We start from the raw sequence: 17,544 nt of genomic DNA, 5'->3' as shown, positions 1-17,544 counted from the left end.
TTATTATTATTATTATTATTATTATTATTATTATTATTATTATTATTATTATCATTATTATTATCATCATTATTATTATTAGCGTTGTTGTTGTTGTTGTTGTTACCTGGATTATTTAGGGGAAGGGACGTTTGCATTCCAGGCCTGTGGGTGGCACTGGTGCTCTTAAACAGGGCGCTGTTGCTGCCGACGGCTCGACGCTGACTGGCAGAAGAAGACTTCAACGGAGAAAAAGAGGAATAAAATGACAGGGCGCGCAAAAAGAAAACCCAAAGCCGTTCAGGTAAATACGCTTTGTTTTGACCTGCTGTGTTTGGTGCAGGAATATGCGTTTAAAACAGCAGCCTTACCAAACGAGACGCCGTGCTCTGTGTGCAGCAGAGCAGCTGCCGTTAAAGTCGGTGTGAAGAAGTGTTTAGCAGCCTGACCGAGCAGCAGTGGATAACACGACAACATGGCAGCAGCTCTGCAGGCTGGTCCCACAAAGCAGCGATGCTAACAGCACATACATGAATGGGGTCTTTGGCTTTGATTAAATGGAAAGCACTGTACCATAACTGGACCTTTATGCTAGCTAGGAAATATCCGTACGTCGTTCCCATTCACTGTTTGTGTAGTGTGGCGTCAGCAAGCGCACTGTGGGTGTCTTCATTGATTCATTGATTGATTGATTGGTGCCTTTATCCAATAAACACCAATAAATGGCCCCATAAAATCGTTTTGCCAAGGTTGCGAGCAACTATTGGAAAAGATTTCGATCCCTACTCTCACTGTACACGCCTCTGCAGGATACAGAGTCCAAGGCAGTGGGCACAGCTGTACTTATTGTACACTAGTTGCTAATGCGAGGTAGATGCATTAATTCTCACGCAGTAAATATTGACCTACTTCTGTGGAGAGCATGATGCTCAATGATTATTATAGAAGTGTTTTGATTAACCTTTATGGATATTTGGGGGGGCGCTTCTTTTTATAATAATATAGTGGTTGGTTCAATGTATCCACAATATGTTTTACTGTCAACCTGCTGTATCAAAATGACATATTTGGAGCTTGATATAATACATAAATAGGCAACTTACTATGCAGTATTGCTGAGGAGTTCCCCTGCTTTTCATGTCTTTAGGAAAAAGGCACAAATAATGGAGAGGTGAAGAAAGCCCGAAGTGAAGAATCCAATGATGTGCTGCCATCGGGAGTGAAATCGGAGCAACGTGATGAGCTGATGCAGTTGTACAGTTTTCAAATGCCAGAAGATCTGTACCACTTCTGGGAATTCTGCAGCGAGCTTTGCACTGACAACCCCCGTGGTATGATCTCAGTACTAGACTTCATAGGGTGGAGCCGCTGAATTTAATGCTGCTTAGTATTTCAGTCTAATAGAACATTAAAGACGAGGTCATTCAAAGCAAAAAAAATTCCACGTGACAGTCGGTGGTTAAGGGCTTCAAAATGAACAGATCTCCTGTTAAATATACTTAAACATGAAATTCAGAAACTGTTTTTTAGCTATTAGATGCTCAACCGTTGTAATGAACTTAGGGGCTGTAATATAGGTGTGAAAAAGATGACACAGTAGAAGACAGAAGCATCGCGTCTGTAAATGACACCAAAGTACTGTACGGTGCTTTAAAGGCCAGTGTAACAGCTAGCTAAAAGATTTAGTTCACAAACACAAAATTAGCAGCATTTGGTTAACACTTGGGTATTAACTGTAAACCCACATTTGGTGTGTGGGGCTCAAAACCTGACTTCATGCAAGTTTAATTTGTAATGAGGCTATATCTTCCAGTTCTGTTTCTATTTCTGTAGATGTTCTTGAAGGTGCTGCGGTGAGTGGTAGTGTACACACTGCAGTAGAGTACAGCAGCTGACATTTTATAGATGAAATGATCATTTCATCTATAAAATGTCAAATCAAATCAAATCAATTTATTTATATAGCACTTTTCACAGGATAAAAACCACAAAGTGCTTCACAGTAATATAAAACAGAAATATATAAAATACATTAATAATCAAATATACTGAACACCTGAACAATTTTGTCTTTGATTTTTTTTATGTTATTTTTAAATCCAGCCCTAAAACAATGGATGATTTGTTTCCACTGAGTGTTATTTTGTTCTCAGATTTAAGTTTATTTAATTCATCAAGATTTTTATTTTTATTGTTTTTGGGGGGTTTATGAGCAGTGCAAATTATTTATTTTATCATTAAGCGAAAAATCTCCATCTCAGATACTTATGTGGTGTGTAAGATATGTAAATATGATATGAAAATAAAATATTTTATCAATAATTTGCACTTAAGTAATGCTTCTGTGTCAGCTCGTTTCTGTATCAATATATTGTCACTCTCTATAGGTGCTCTGAAAGACTCGCTGGGATTGCAGCTGGTTGGACCATTTGATATTTTGGCAGGAGCTCACAAAAACTCCAAGAATTCCCAGCCGAACTTCCACCTTCACTGGCGATATTTTTATGACCCACCAGAGTTACAGACCATACTCACAGGGAGTGAGGACAGCCAGCATCACATTGGTTACTACAGGTATAGAACACAACAACTGAAGTGTGTGACTATTGGCTTTTATTAGAATCTTGTAGCTTCCACCAGAGGCTGCTTCCAACATTTGCTCTACCGAGAAGACAGAGGGCGTTGTGTGAAATAATATGAAAATAGTGATAAAATATGTACATGAGCATAAGTGGTTCTGATTTTCTTGTTGTTGTTTTTGTTTTACTGAATTTCATTGTTCCGCCAGAGATACTCCCGACTCCCTCCCTTCGTTCGTTGGGGAAAATGAAGCCAAGAAGAGCTGTACTATAACACAGATGGGGGACAACGTGTTTGCTGCAGTCCAGTGAGTGTTAACCACCACAAACTCCCCATATATCACTTTATATAATCCAATTTCCAGCTTAAGAAACAAATTCTTGGCACAAAAACAAAAAAGTTCTTGTGCATTAGTGACCACTGATAGTGCTAAATTTTATTTCCCACATCACATTTCACAATAAACTGTTTTGTTTTTGTTTTTTAAATGTAGTGTTTAGGTATGTACTGTTTAACAGGTTCTAAAAGTGATCTAAAGGGGGAAAAATGCTGGAAAAGCAAAAAGGTCACAGCCACCAAAGCACGAGAAATGAAAACTGTTTTTTATGTTCAGGAAAATCAGGAAGAGCTTAGTATCAGCTATATTGGAAGGTAGATCTGGGCGATATGGATTTAAAAAAAAAAAAAAAAAAATACACATTTTTTCTTTCTGTACTGAACAATTTCAGTTTCTGGTGAACTGGTGGCAGGGATACAGATTTAACGCTAAGCAAGAAGACTCTTTTTAGGAAAACCTGTTGCGTGGACTTTCCACTATTCCATCAAGCTCGTTTGAATGGTATTATTGCGAAATACTTGATGAAGGTGGTATGTCATGTTACCAGACTTTGTCGGGACCTGTTAGTGCTATACCTTGCACACTGGCTTTATCTGTGCTTGATCTGATAGAGAAAACCATTCCCAGACTACTGACAGTGTTTCTTATTTACTGCTCACAAGGACATCTTAGTTGCCTGACATATTTTTCACAAGTCCTTGCGAGTAATGTTTAGTATTAAATGGTCTTCTGAGGGAATGGGGAACATGTTGACTATGATTGGCTGCTGTGGCGTTAAGCCAACCCTACAATACTGTCTGATAGGCTATATGTATTGTCTGTCTGATCAAATTGTAAAGCCTACATTTATTATCGTCATCTAAATTTTTTTTTCTTCTCGAAATAATATTGTAATCGTTTTATCATCCAGCACTATTAGAAGAATCATCAGTGCGTTGCATCCTGTTGTGTTTGGGGCTTTGTAGCTGTAGATCAATCAGGGTACCTTTGCTGAACTCTTACATTACTAAAAGTGTATTTATGTGGATGTTGTTATTTTGATGCATATCACCCACCGAAACCTTCAGACCACAAATAAACTTTCACGGGAACAATAGTAGAATAATGCACCACATTTAACTGCAAAAACTGTTCAGGAATGTTTTGAAGAGTATGAAAAAAGCTTCAAGGTTTTAAGTTGACTTACTGAGTTTCTGTGTCTGTCTGATTGAGCATCTGAATGTGTTGGAAAAAATACTCGAGTGCATGTTGATGCTTGATACCACAAAACACCTTCTGAGGTCTTGTGCTCAGTCCACCCCTCAACAGCTATGACCCACTGAGGTGTGGTCTCGGCACAAGGGGAAATTGTAGAGATTAGGGTGGTGGCTTTAATGTTGTGGTTTATTTGCGTTTGTTGGCCACTTAAAACTCCATCAATAACTTGATGCTTACAGAAATAAACAGTGAAATTTGGTGATCCTTAACTTATCATAATATGCCCTCTTGTCTTTCCTTCTTTTACTTCATGTGTGGGAGTGGAGGTAAATTACTGCATGAAATTTTCTGTTGTCACTTCTTTTCGTCTTGTAATTTGCTGTTCTTACTTCCATCAGCCTATATCTGCTGAGGAAGAGGAAAGAGAGGGGCAGTAAGAAAACTGGGGATGAGGCGCTGGAAACCTTGGAGGCAAAGCTGAGAGACAAAGCACAGACTCTGGGCTTTTCTCTAGAGCAGAAGACCAAAGACATGAAGCAGAGAGACAAGAAGGTAAAATGCACACGCCAACAAAAAAATTACCAAGACCTCGCTTGTAATACCTATTAAATCAGGGATGTCAAACTCATTTTGCATTTAGGGTTGCATATAGCCCACTGTGATCTTAAGTGGACCTGATGAGTGGAACTCCACTTTCTTCTGTAAAGACATTGATGTACACATTTAATCCCCGAGACATCTTAATAAAAGATCAAGTCCAATTTCATTTACAGAAAAAGTTCTGGCAGCTCTGACTGTCCCACATTTACAAGACATTGTTTTTGGTTTTTTTTTGTTTTGTTTTTTTTGATTGATTGATGAAAATTTTCTGCTTAACTGGTGTGGTGTGGTGTGGTGTGGTGTGGTGTGGTGGGGTTGGGGCGTCTTCATGAGCAGGAAAAACTGTAAAACTGAAAAATACAGTTAAAAGTGCAAATGTTTATGTCTTCCTTTACATTTTCCAAAGCTGTTCAATGGCCGTTTGACCCTGTGTGATGCATTTTGCACTGGAATACCATATTATTGTAATGTACCACAGCCGTTCATTACTGTTTTTGACTCTTGATTTTAAGATTCACATTGTACAAACTAGATGTTTTCTTCTTGTGGCCACAGTGCCGTCTCACTTTACTCCAGCATAGATCCTTTGTCCAGCAAAATAAAAGAAGTCATTCAAAACGCTAATTCTAAAATTCTACAGTGACGCTGCTTGAAAAGCATTAAATATATAGATATGAAAAAAATTTGTGTTCTGAAAGTTTATGCTTGAAAACTTTTTACACACTATAGGTCGTAACAAAGACCTTCCACGGCGCGGGCATTGTTGTACCTGTAGACAAGAATGATGTTGGATACAGGGAACTTCCAGAAACAGATGGTGAGTTTACAAATTTAAAGTTGTTTTAACACCTTTTTTCCATTTATCTTTTGTTTATTTATTGGTAAGGTAAACAAATTTTGATAAAGGAATTTAGCTTCTGTGAAATAAGCTGGTTATATAGATTGCAGAGATGTCTTGATGCGTTCTCAATCATCCAGGTAAGTAAATCTCCAAAAGTTGATTCTGTTCATCTGGACGTAGTGTTTTCAGTGGGAGAAACGTTTCATCACTCATCCAAGTGACTTCTTTAGTCTCAGCGGACTGCAGGTTTCCCCAATCTTATAACCAGTACATTTGCATAATGACTGATTCCATCCCACTGAAGGAAAAATGGGCTGGGAGGTCAGTTCCTTCATCTTGATTATGCAAATTCTCATGACCATTGATCAACAACCACTGATCAAAGAACACTGATCAATGGCCATGAGTACCATTCACAGAGAGTTGGGGAATGGCTGCAATCACAGCATTGTAAGATGGCGAAAGATGGTCCCCTCCTCGATTCAGAGATGGTCTTTCCCTTTTCACGTAAATGGCCTCCTTGACTCCGCGCTCAAACCAGCGTTCCTCCCTGTTCAGGATGTGTACATCCTCATCATTGAAAGAGTGTCCACCCTGTAGGTGTGAATAGACTGCAGAGTCCTGGCCTGACGAGGTAGCTCTTCTGTGTTGTGCCATCTGCTTCGCCAGAGGTTGTTTGGTTTCCCTGATGTATAAATCCTGGCAATCCTCCTGGCACTTAACAGCGTACACTATGTTACTCTGTTTGTGTCGGGGGACCTGATCCTTGGGGTGGACCAATTTTTGGCACAGCGTGCTTTGGGGTTTAAAGGCCACAGAGACACGGTGTTTAGGAAAAATGCGTCTCAACTGTTCTGATACTCCTGACACGTACGGGATCACTACAGGTTTTCCCTTAGTCAGCGGTTGTCCTTCTCTCCTGGATCGGCTGGAGCTTTCTTTAGGCGCCTTCCCAGCTTTGACAAATTTAAGAATAAGAATAAGAACAACTTTATTTCCAGCTGGAATAACCACATTTACTCAGTGTGATGTTTTTCTGCTTCCCTGGCCGCTGTGTCTGTGGGGATGGTGTTGGCTCTATGTTGTGGCGTCCTGATGACACCCAGTTTATGCTCCAGTGGATGGTGAGAGTCAAACCTTAAATACTGATCTGTATGCGTAGGTAGGTTTCCGGTACACATCAGCTTTTAGATGTCCCCCATTACTGATAGAAATCTCACAGTCTAAGAAGGCTAACCTGCTACTTTTCACATCCTCCCTGGTGAATTTGATGTGTCGGTCCACCGAGTTAATGTGATCCGTTAGTTGTGGTGCGTCCTGAGATTCGATTTTCATCCAGGTGTCATCCACATACCTGAACAAATGACTTGGCGGTGTTCCAGGGTAGGATAACAAAGCCCTCTTTTCCACTTCTTCCATGTACAAATTGGCCACGATGGGTGAAACTGGGGAGCCCATGGCACACCCATGTTTCTGCCTGTAGAACTGACCCTTGTATGTGAAATAGGTGGAATGAAGACACAGTTCCAAAAGCAAACACACTTGGTCGATGCTGAGAGTGGTCCTGTTGCTGAGGTTGGGGCCATCCTGTAATCTCTTACGAACTACCTCCAACGCTTCCGCGACTGGGATGCAAGTGAAGAGACAATGCTATTGACCGGACCTCATACGATTATAAGATTGGGGAAACCTCCAGTCAGCTGAGACTAAAGAAGTCACTTGTATGAGTGACAAAACGTTTCTCCCACTGAAAACGCTACCTCCAGATTAACAGAATCAACTTTTGGAGATTGCAGAGATTTTTTTTTTTTTTTTTGTCTCCGCTCCATAACAAATTTGTTTCTTCCCTTGTGTCCAAGCTGGCCTCAAGAAAATTTGTAAAGCCATTGTTGAAGCACGGACTGATGAAGAACGCGTCAAAGCCTTTGGACCGATCCAGGAAATGATAACATTTGTTCAGTTTGCTAATGATGAGTGCGATTATGGCATGGGCTATGAACTGGGAATAGACCTCTTCTGTTATGGATCTCATGTGGGTATACTAAGTCACTGCTTCTTCAGCAATCATCTTTCTTGGATTTGATGTGATTTCTGAGATGACCTATGACATAAAAAGAACTCTTCTTTTCGACTTACTTCTTATTTAAAATTGGATAGTTTTAATTCTTTGACATATTTAAAACAAAACAAAACAATTCAATAACAGGGGACATCAAGCTTTTAGTGGCTATACTAGAACTATTAGTGGTTCAGTGTTGCACATAAATTTAAGTTAAATGGAATAAGTTGGGAACTAATGCTTTGGCCCATACAAAGAACTGAATTTTCAAAACTTTTTAAGGACTGGATTTTGGGGATATAAATCATTTCTCTTTGATTTTCTCTTTCTCTCTTACAGTACTTCCACAAGGTTATCAAGCAACTTCTGCCCATGGCTTACAGCTTACTGAAAAGGAACTTGTTTGGAGAAATTTTGGAGGCCCATCTGTCAAGTCGTAGCCATGACAACATAGACCAACTCTCTGCACATTAAAAAAAATATTCAGAAGTACGTTTCTGTTCTGGCTCTTTATAAGCTTTCCCACCATGTGTTCTTGTCTTCTGTTGTTTGTCATTGCTGATATTTTTGGTGGATTTGTGCTGCTGTCACTAACTGGAAACGGTTCAGTGATGTCTTGTTTGTAAAAGGTAGCTGTTTAATAAAGCTTTTTTTTTTTTTTTAATATATATTTCTATCTTTTTTTTTTTCTTTTTTTTTTTTCTTTTTTTTAACCTGTTTGATTTTTATGTCCAGCCTAATCTGAGCGAAAGTCCACCTCACTTTACAGTTGAATTGTACAGTCATCATAATTTTTGCCTTGGGTTTAGATCATCTAGGTGGACTGCGTGTTGATCAGAGTGCAGGCAATCTGATGAAGCAATGCATTTAAGGTGGTGTAATATCATAGAGTCGAAATAGAGGGCAGTGTTGTGTATGGGAGTTCATAAATGAGCAGCATGTAAGATTCTGGGAACGACTTCCCATCATTCACATCATGAGTCATCATTTCCCATACTGTACATAGGATGTATTTGGTAACTGACATTTCTGTTGATGAATGTTTTGGCGTAGAGAAAGGGATTGATCCTTTCCTGTCTTTTCATTAGTCTTTCAGGATATGAAGAGAAAAAACTGTAACAATAAGAAACTTTCCAGTTTTAGCATACTGGAAACGTCAGGAAAACCCCCTAAAACCAGGCCTGAGCCTCCTCATTCATTTCCCATTTCTGATTAGATGCAGTTCATAAAATAGCTGGTATTTGGATATATTTTATTTAAGCATCTATTATATCAAGAGACTTTCTACAAACAAAGGTTTTACAGCAGAGTAATATGCAACAAGAAGCCCAGTGGTTGCATTGGAATGGTTGCATCCACGGTAACACGGCCTTTATTTTCTCTAGGTCCTGTGAAAGGCTTAACTCTTTCTAACATTTGTATTTTTCTGAATGAAATGACAAAATAATTAGAAAAATTTGGATGACTGCACAGACTGCTCTGTTGCTGTTTTGTTTCAAGACATTTCAAAACATTTATTTCACTTGTCAATAATTGGGCAAGCTTACACTGAGTGTGTTACATCTTTACTTTATTACATTACAAAGGTTATGGTGGCTGTGTCATTGTCATCTTCCTACTTTGATGTTTTTTCTTGTCGTGAAGCTTCATTGGTACACTAGACTTATAAAACTGTCTTTTTGGAATGAGCATTAATTAATTTGGATTTAAGGACCTACAGTCAGACTGTAAACAGACATATTTACAGTTTGTAAATATTTTGACACCAGCATCATTTTGTAATTTGCCCCCTGTCCATCAGAGAGCCATTTTTAGAGGCATACATATAATGCACAAGGTGTGTTTCCTTATTTTTTAATTCCTGAAAAAATAAGCAGATAGAAGATCCGGAGCTTATTCCAACTTTTGGACTTGTATTGAGCAGTTGTTCAATTTTGAAGTCCAAAGAGGCGTCGCTACAGTTTCTTCAGGGAAGAAAAATGGATATTCTTCAATAGATCATTCAGTCACCTGAACTTGACCTAACAGAGCAAACTTTTCAGTTATTAACTACAAAACTGAACACAGAGAGACACACAAAAAAGCAGCAGCCGAACTGCTCCAGTAAAGGACTAGCAGATCAAGGAAGGAAACAGGATTTAGTAATGTCCATGGTCGATGTCGTTGGCTGCAAGTGATTTCCATCCTAACACTAAAAACAATCCTGATAGTTATAATAATGTTAGTTTACTTTTCGGTCTCTAAACAGTGTGTTTCCGGGGGGAGCTCAGTTCAATATTTTTTTTGTTTAACCCCCTTAAAGATCTGTGCTTCAACCACATATTGACTGTTTGATTTAAAATGCACAATGCTGGTTCACGGAGGCAAAACTGCAAAAAAAACACAACAAAAACATGGTCCATATAATGGTCCAAATGGGTTTAAATGTGAAAGATGTGACTGACCTTGTGTTCCTTGTTGCCTGTATGTTTCCTCCTCCAGAAGCCTGACCGGCTGGCTGGCCATTTGGTTTCGCTTTTGTTTTCACCTGCACACACTTATACGCTGTCTCTGCACTCACACACACTGTATACACACTGATGTCCTGATAACCACCCATACAAATCTCTGGTTTCACTACTTTATTTCATTAAACCACTCCACTGCCTCCTAAGATTAGGTGTGGTCTCCCTGTTTTTGTTATTCTTTTAAAGCGGGTTGCATCGAATGGGAGCTTGTCTGCACAAAAATCGGGGTCCGGTAAGTTTTCAAATGCTTGTTTCTACTGCTTTGTTAGGCTGCACCTGGTATTCTTGGGGTCACATCTTGTGTGTACTGATTTTGCTTAGTTATTTCTTTTGACTTGCCTTTAGAGAAGGATTGAGCAGAATATTGCTGCTTATTGTCATTTTACATGTATAATGAAATTGTGGGTGCTTCACACCAACTGTGGTACAATAAAATATAAATAGTAGACAGCAGGAATAAATAGCAAACAGGATAAATATATACAAAAATAGGCACACATTAGAGAACAGATTGCAAAGGGCTCGGAACTAATGCAAAGTAAAGACTTGGTCTGAATAGAGTCCATGTGTGGGTGGCCTGAGTGTTGGGGGGATTACTCAGAGCATGTCTCAGATTAGTGAGGTGGTTGGGCAGGGTTGGGGTGTGGGCAGCCAATGATTTAATTACCCTGGGCCTGTTTTAAGAATGTTCAACTTCAGGTTATTTCCTCAGCACCAGTGGGACAAGTTCTCTACCTCTGCCCTGTACACTGTCTCATCTACATCAGAGATGAGCCCAATCACAGTGGTGTCATTGGCATGCTTGATGATGATGTTTGGTTGGGTGGGTTGGTTTACAGTCGTATCTGTAGAGAGCGTACCGTAAGGAGGCTGAGAACACAGCCCTGTGGGGAACCCTGGTGCTCAATGACAGTGAGGGGGAGAGGTGGGGCCAAGTCGGACTGACTGAGGCCAGTTGGTGAGCAAGTGTTCGATCCAGGAGCAGGTGGCAGGGGGGATCTGAAAATAGTCCACTTTGGTGGTGAGGATTTCTGGGATTATGGTTTTGAAGCTTTAGTCCACGAAGAGCATCCTCTGATGGCTCTTCCTGTTCTCCAGATGGCTCAGGCTCATAGACAACCTCAATGTCTGTCTATACCAGTCTTCTGGGGATGGGTATGATAGTGGAGGCCTTCAGACAGTTGGGAACAGTGGCATGAGTCAGGGAGAGGTTGAATAGCCTGATGAGGATCCTGACAGTACGTCAAACCAACTTTAACCACAGCCCCTGGGATGCTGTCGGGGCCAGCAGGTCGCCTGGGTTTCACCGCTCTCAGCCTCCTCATGACCTCGTGTTCCTGGAGGGAGAAGGTTGTGTACTGGGTGAGGTGGGTGGCAGGGGAAGTAGGGGAGGGGTGGTCTCAAACTGAGCAAAGAAGGTATGAGCTCCTCTGCTAGTTTGAGGCTGCTGTCCAGGGTATAGCTCTGGCCTTTGTGGTTGGTGAGGTTGTTCAGTGGTAACCATTAGTTTGCGAGGCAGATAGATAGGCCAGCACCGAATGGACATGGCACGTAAGTGTAGTGAGCAGTGACTGTGTAATTCTGCTGTTATGGCACCAGTCTTGAAGCACATAAGCACAGAGCTCACCACCCCTTCCCTTTGTGAGTTAATATTGTGAATTGGTTGTCTGAGTACTGGGCTATGACCTATAACTGGTTTGGGGAGGCCTCATAGTCTAGAGTACTCATTGAATGTGACTATACCCAGAGGTGTAGCGCTATTTAAGTAGCAGAAAGCATCAGTCATGTGCTCCAGTGCACGCACACATTTGTGTTATTTGTTTCTAAGGCTGTTAACTCAACAGTGGCACAAGTGATAAAATCTCAGGTTGAATTTATGAACATGAAGTCATCCGTCTGATTATCTTCCAACAGTTATGGTATGCTGCTTAAGACTTCCTCCTCCCTGGAAGTGTATTGTGTTTTGCCACAGAGGTGACAAAAGTGGAAGATGTTTCTACTACTGTTATGTTAATGTAATAATGACAATAAATGAGAATACAACTTTACTTTGGTTGAAATTTTAGTTCTAAAAAATATACTCAGCTTGAATCACTTAAGTAGAAAATTAAACAGACTGAAGGTAGATTGCAGTGAATTAATCTAAGCATCAGCAGCTTAACTTTAAAATAATCTCTGCAATATGTAGTGTACCTCACTCTAACCATGAAACCACAGCCACTGTACACCAGTCTAAGCAAGCAAGCAAGCAAGCAATTTATTTATATAGCACTTTCAGATCAGCCCCCAGCTGAACACAAAGTGCTGTACACTTGACATGCCAAAGTGATACATTGAACATGTTAAAAAATATAAAAATAAATAAAATATATATATAAAAATAATTATTAAAATGACATTAAAATAAATAAAATTAGCATAAATAGCAAAAACAATAATAAAATAGTATAAAAATAATGATGAGAATTACATTTAAAACAATAAAATCAGCACATTAGATCAAAACAATAAAATCAATAAAATCGGGTCAGACTGTGTCATATGCCAAGGAGTAAAATGGGTTTTAAGATGTGTTTTAAAAAGTGGACAGTGAGGGGCCTCTCTAATGTGCTGGGAAGATTGTTCCACAGATTAGGAGCAGCAATAGAGAAGGCCCTGTCCCTCTGAGCTTCCTCTTGGACCTGGGTACCTCCAGGAGCAGCTTGTCAGCTGACCTGAGAGACCTGGGGGTGAGTAAGGATGCAGAAGCTCAGAGAGGTAAGTTGGGGCAAGACCGTTTAAACATTTAAAACAAACATGAGGATTTTAAATGAACTCTAAGATATACAGGCAGCCAATGGAGTGAAGCCAGGATGGGAGTTATGTGCTCTCTTTTACGAGTTTTGGTTAAAAGTCGTGCAGCAGAATTCTGGACCAGCTGCAGACGAGAGAGAAGATGCTGACTAACTCCACAATACAGAGCATTACAGTAATCTAGACGACATGAAATAAAAGCATGGATTACCGTTTCAAGATGCGGCCTGGATAAAATAGGTCTTATCTTTGCCAAGCGCCTTAAATGGTAAAAACTGGACTTGACAGTAGCCCTAATTTGACTGTCTAATTTAAAATCACTGTCCATCTTAAAACCCAGGTTTGTAACAACAGATTTAAAATACTCTGCCAGGGGTCCCAAATCAATAGCAGAGGGTTCACAAGGTCCACTAGGACCAAACAGAATCACCTCGGTTTTGCTTGAGTTACACCTTAGAAAGTTTAGGGACATCCAAGATTTAATGTCTTCTAGACATGCTAGAAGTGGCTTAATAGAGAAGGCCTCTTTCTGCTTCAGAGGCAGATAAATCTGACAGTCGTCAGCATAGCAGTGGAAGGATATTCCATGCCTTCTGAGGATGGTTCCCAGGGCTGTAAATATAATGAAAAAGCAGAGGCCCTAAAATTGAGCCCTGCGGGACCCCAGACTGAAAAGTGGCAGAGGAAGACTCATACCCTAAAAAGTTAACACTAAAAGTTCTGTCACAAAGATAAGACCTAAACCATTTCAAAGCAGTACCACGAATGCCTGCAAGATGGTGCAAGCGAGACAGTAAAATGTTGTGGTCTACAGTGTCAAAGGCAGCTGTTAGGTCAAGGAGGACGAGAACAACATGATTACCAGAGTCACAAGTAAGGAGGATATCATTAAAACCTTTAAAAGTGCTGACTCCGTGCTATGAAAGTTTTTAAAACCTGATTGAAAGACCTCCAGGATACCATTCTCATTTAAAAAATCCATCAATTGGCAATGTACAATTTTCTCTAAGATTTTAGACATAAAGGACAATTTGGAGATAGGTCTGTAGTTAGCCAATACAGTGTGGTCCAGGGCAGGTTTCTTAAGCAAGGGTTGTACTACCGCATGCTTAAAATTAGCAGGGACTACACCAGATATTAAACTGCTGTTTATAACAGTAAGAACAGCCTGGCCTATGCTAGGAAAAATCTCCTTAAAAAACTGTGGTGGGACAGGATCATTTGGGGAACCAGAGGGCCTCAGGTGGCCGACCACATCCTCTAAATAAGAAAGGGACACAGGCTCAAACTGGTTAAAAACAGCAGAGCAAGGGATCAAGACAGAGGGTCAGACTCAGGGAAGAAATGAGAGCCCGCGTGGTTGCAACCTTCTCAATGAAAAACACATAAAATCATTAGACAGTTTATGCGAGGCCTCCAAACAGCCACTTTGTGGAGCATTTAAGACTGAGTCAATAGATTTAAATAACACACGTGGATTGTGACTGTTGGAGGAAATGATCTTAGAGAAATATTTTCTTTTAGCCTCTTTGACTGTATCCTGATAGAGGCGCCAGCAGTCCTTTAGGATTTGAAGAGACACCTGCAGTTTGTCCCTCTTCCATCTGCGTTCTAACACCTGTTCAAGTTTCTAATGACCTTTTAACGTTAACAAACTCAGGAGATTCCGCCATTTTAATACTACTAGATCTCAGTGCTGCTTTTGATACGGTGGATCATAGGATTCTTATCTCTCGGCTGGAACAATATGCCGGTAATAAAGGGACTGCATTGCAGTGGTTTAAATCTTACCTATCTCTGTTAGTTTCAGAGACACATTATCCCCAAGGACCTCGCTCTTTTGTGGGGTCCCTCAGGGATCTATTCTTGGCCCGGTTCTCTTCTCAATTTACATGCTTCCTATGGGCTCTATTTTTAAAAAATATGGCATCTCCTTTCACTGTTATGCAGATGATTCACAGATCTACCTCCCACTGAAACACAAATCTGTGAACCCTCTGAAGACACTGTTCAATTGTCTGGAAGATGTTATGGCATGGATGGCTTTAAATTTTCTCAATTTAAATGAACAGAAAACTGAGATCATTGTCTTCGGCCCTAGTGACCATTATGACCTTGACCCCTTAGAAAATTATAAAAAACCAGTTGCGAGGAATTTAGGTGTGATTTCTGATAGTAATTTAACATTCGATAAACAGATGAATAATGTGATCAAGACCAGCTTCTTTCACCTCTGCGTACTTGCAAAGGTGAAGCCATTTCTTTGCTTCAGATACTTTGAGAAAGCAATCCATGCCTTTATTTCATCTCGCCTCGACTTCTGCAACAGCCTGTACTCTGGTGTTACTTCGTCATCTATTGGCCGACTACAGCTGGTTCAAAATGCTGAGGCAAGGCTTCTGACTGGCAAGCGGAAGCGAGAGCATCCCCTACTTGCCTCGCTGCACTGGCTGCCAGTAAGTTTTTGAATTAATTTTAAGATCTTGACACTTGTTTTTAAAACATTGCATGGACCAGCTCCTATATATCTTTCTGATCTTTTAAATTGGTACACTCCAGTGAGATCTTTGAGGTTTGCTGACCAAATGCTTCTAGTTGTCCCTAGGTCTAGATTACAACACAGAGGAGTTCGGGCTTTTGCTGTGACTGCTCCAAAATGGTGGAATAAACTGCCTTTATATGTCAGGACCTCTCCAACACTAGATACTTTTAAAACTCGTTTAAAGACCCATTTTTACTCTTTGGCTTCTTTCTTTTTTTTTTTATTCTGTGTGAGTCTGTCATTATTTTATTCTTATTATTTTCTTATCTTTTATTTTACTTTCCTTTTAAATTTTATCTGATTATTCTATTGTACAGTACTTTGCTCAACAGTTGTTGTTTTTAAAAGTGCTATATAAATAAAATTGATTTGCTTTGATTTATTTTCTGTTCCTTATTGATAATACTAGTATTTTATTAGTATTCTGAGCTGGTTTTTAATAGCATTTTTGCAGAAATGCAGAATTAAAGTGTCTTTGTGTGCAGAGTGTTTTTTATGTCATTTCTTTAAAAAAAACAACATCTCCATATAAATGTCAAATGGCAGCAGTTAGTGTGTCTTTACTTTAATAAGTACACAGAGACTCACACAGCCTGCAGAAAAAAATAAGAGCAATTTGCACACTCAGGCACAGACACAATAATACTGCAGTATGACGGCCACCCTTGTTTTCCTTGTTGCCTGTACCATATCCCCCAGGTAATTAGTGGGTGGAGCTGACCTGACATCTGACCTGAGCAGATGGAGCCCAGGGCATTTCTCACATGTGTTCCCTTCACTCAGAAATTGCATGTGTGTTGGCAACCATTCATAGTTTATTTACTTTATTTAACTAAACCATTTGTTGCATTCTTTGGAGCTGATTTGTGACAAAGGGTTAAGTCACATCTAAAAGGTGTTCTTATAGTAATTGTTTCACACATGTTTTAAAGAGAAAAAAAAAGAATTACCTCTGTCTCTTTTGTAAACTCATAGATTTGGCCAAGGACATATTATTCCACGCCCTACTGGCTCTGAAGACTGCATCTCAAACGATGACATTTTGCTAACATGATTTCTTACATCTCTTCCCCCACTTGGCCCTCCTCTGCCCAAGATGCTGTCTGTTTTTTAAAATGTCTCCAAGACATTGTTATTGATTTTTGCCCTGTCAGCCTATATTAAATTTGTCATCTAGTGAAGAAGGCCAGGCCATGGCGGGGGCGTAAGAACACGAAGAGGGAGATTAGATTAGTTAAGCCCAACCCAAAGTGTCTGATTTCACATGAGTGCCTAAGTAATCTCACAGGTTTTATTCAACCATGGGACAACATGCTCCATACTGGGAACTTTGATCTCTGAAGCAAACTGCTGCACAGGGCGTCGGTATATTCAAGTGCCACTGGGAATTGTCTGATTGTAAATATTTTATTTTGAATTAGATAAAGCACTATGCAGTAAAGCACTATATGGTGGCAATGTCTGCTTTAAGTGATGTGATGTGTTAAAAACACGTCCGCGCACAGTGCACCCCTTTAAAAGGTGCTCTGAGGCCCCTACTGGTCGCATTCAGGGTGGTCATCACTGCCAAGGTCTACTATCGAGGTTTCCGGTTGTCCACGAAGGCAGCATTGGTCCTGCGGAGATTCGGGGAAGCGCATCTGAAGCGCGTTCACGTGTCCATACACACAAACACGCGCGCAGGCCATAGCAGCACACCGGGAGCATCCCTGAGAGGAGGGAGCGCTCGTTTTGGTTTACCATCTGGAAGAATCGCTGTATTAGCTTCTGTCGAGCTTGATCAAAGACTTTCTCTGACGACGCATAATGATCCCGGGCTCTGCCGGGCCCCGTGGATGCTGAGGCGTGCACAGAAATCCACAGTGGATCGGGTAAAGGACCCCCGCTGACCGCGTCTCCTCCAGCAGCAGCAGAAGCAGCAAGCCCGAGACGGAATGTCAAGTAGCCCCGAAGAAAGTCACTCCAGGGGCGGCGGCTCCAACCGTGACTTAAAGACGGCCTCTTCGAGCAGCACGTCCCTGGAGGATGGAAATCCACCACCGCTGCACCAAAACCGTATACGCCAGGTGGGTGTCTGTCCGCAGCCTGCTCTCTGCACTAGCTGGCCCA

At 40.6% G+C, this 17,544-nt stretch overlaps 2 protein-coding genes across 3 annotated transcripts in view; both read left to right on the top strand.

The window, feature by feature from the left end:
- The first annotated feature begins 160 nt into the window (after nucleotides 1–160).
- LOC116326001 (histone PARylation factor 1) lies at nucleotides 161–8,254 on the top strand. 2 transcript variants are annotated; one of them, XM_031747086.2, is made up of 8 exons: nucleotides 161–283; nucleotides 1,127–1,310; nucleotides 2,367–2,553; nucleotides 2,768–2,866; nucleotides 4,492–4,645; nucleotides 5,423–5,510; nucleotides 7,394–7,566; nucleotides 7,933–8,254. In XM_031747086.2, the coding sequence occupies exons 1-8, from the start codon at nucleotides 245–247 to the stop codon at nucleotides 8,065–8,067; spliced, it is 1,059 nt and encodes a 352-aa protein (XP_031602946.1). In that variant the 5' UTR covers nucleotides 161–244; the 3' UTR covers nucleotides 8,068–8,254. The 2 variants fall into 2 exon arrangements, with proteins under 2 accessions (XP_031602946.1, XP_031602947.1); XM_031747087.2 differs by lacking the exon at nucleotides 7,394–7,566.
- An 8,946-nt stretch (nucleotides 8,255–17,200) lies between these two features.
- ank2a (ankyrin 2a, neuronal) overlaps nucleotides 17,201–17,544 on the top strand; it is a 78,545-nt gene continuing 78,201 nt past the window's right edge. The window contains exon 1 of the mRNA XM_039613527.1: nucleotides 17,201–17,501. Within this exon, the coding sequence (XP_039469461.1) occupies nucleotides 17,370–17,501 (132 nt within the window). The 5' untranslated portion in view covers nucleotides 17,201–17,369. The remainder of the gene's footprint in view (nucleotides 17,502–17,544) is intronic.

The sequence above is a fragment of the Oreochromis aureus genome, linkage group 6 (genome assembly GCF_013358895.1).
Source record: "Oreochromis aureus strain Israel breed Guangdong linkage group 6, ZZ_aureus, whole genome shotgun sequence".
In the NCBI taxonomy this organism is placed as follows: Eukaryota; Metazoa; Chordata; class Actinopteri; order Cichliformes; family Cichlidae; genus Oreochromis; species Oreochromis aureus.
The sequence above is the reverse complement of the archived record's forward strand: the minus strand, read 5'-3'. Positions and strand labels throughout refer to the sequence as shown.

What these genes read in the sequence shown, in the direction of transcription:
- LOC116326001 (XM_031747086.2), top strand. Translation starts at nt 245, where the DNA reads ATGACAGGGCGCGCAAAAAGAAAACCCAAAGCCGTTCAG. An exon ending in TTGCACTGACAACCCCCGTG is followed by an intron (nt 1,311 to 2,366) that starts GTATGATCTCAG and finishes CACTCTCTATAG; the next exon opens with GTGCTCTGAAAGACTCGCTG. An exon ending in TGAAGCAGAGAGACAAGAAG is followed by an intron (nt 4,646 to 5,422) that starts GTAAAATGCACA and finishes TACACACTATAG; the next exon opens with GTCGTAACAAAGACCTTCCA.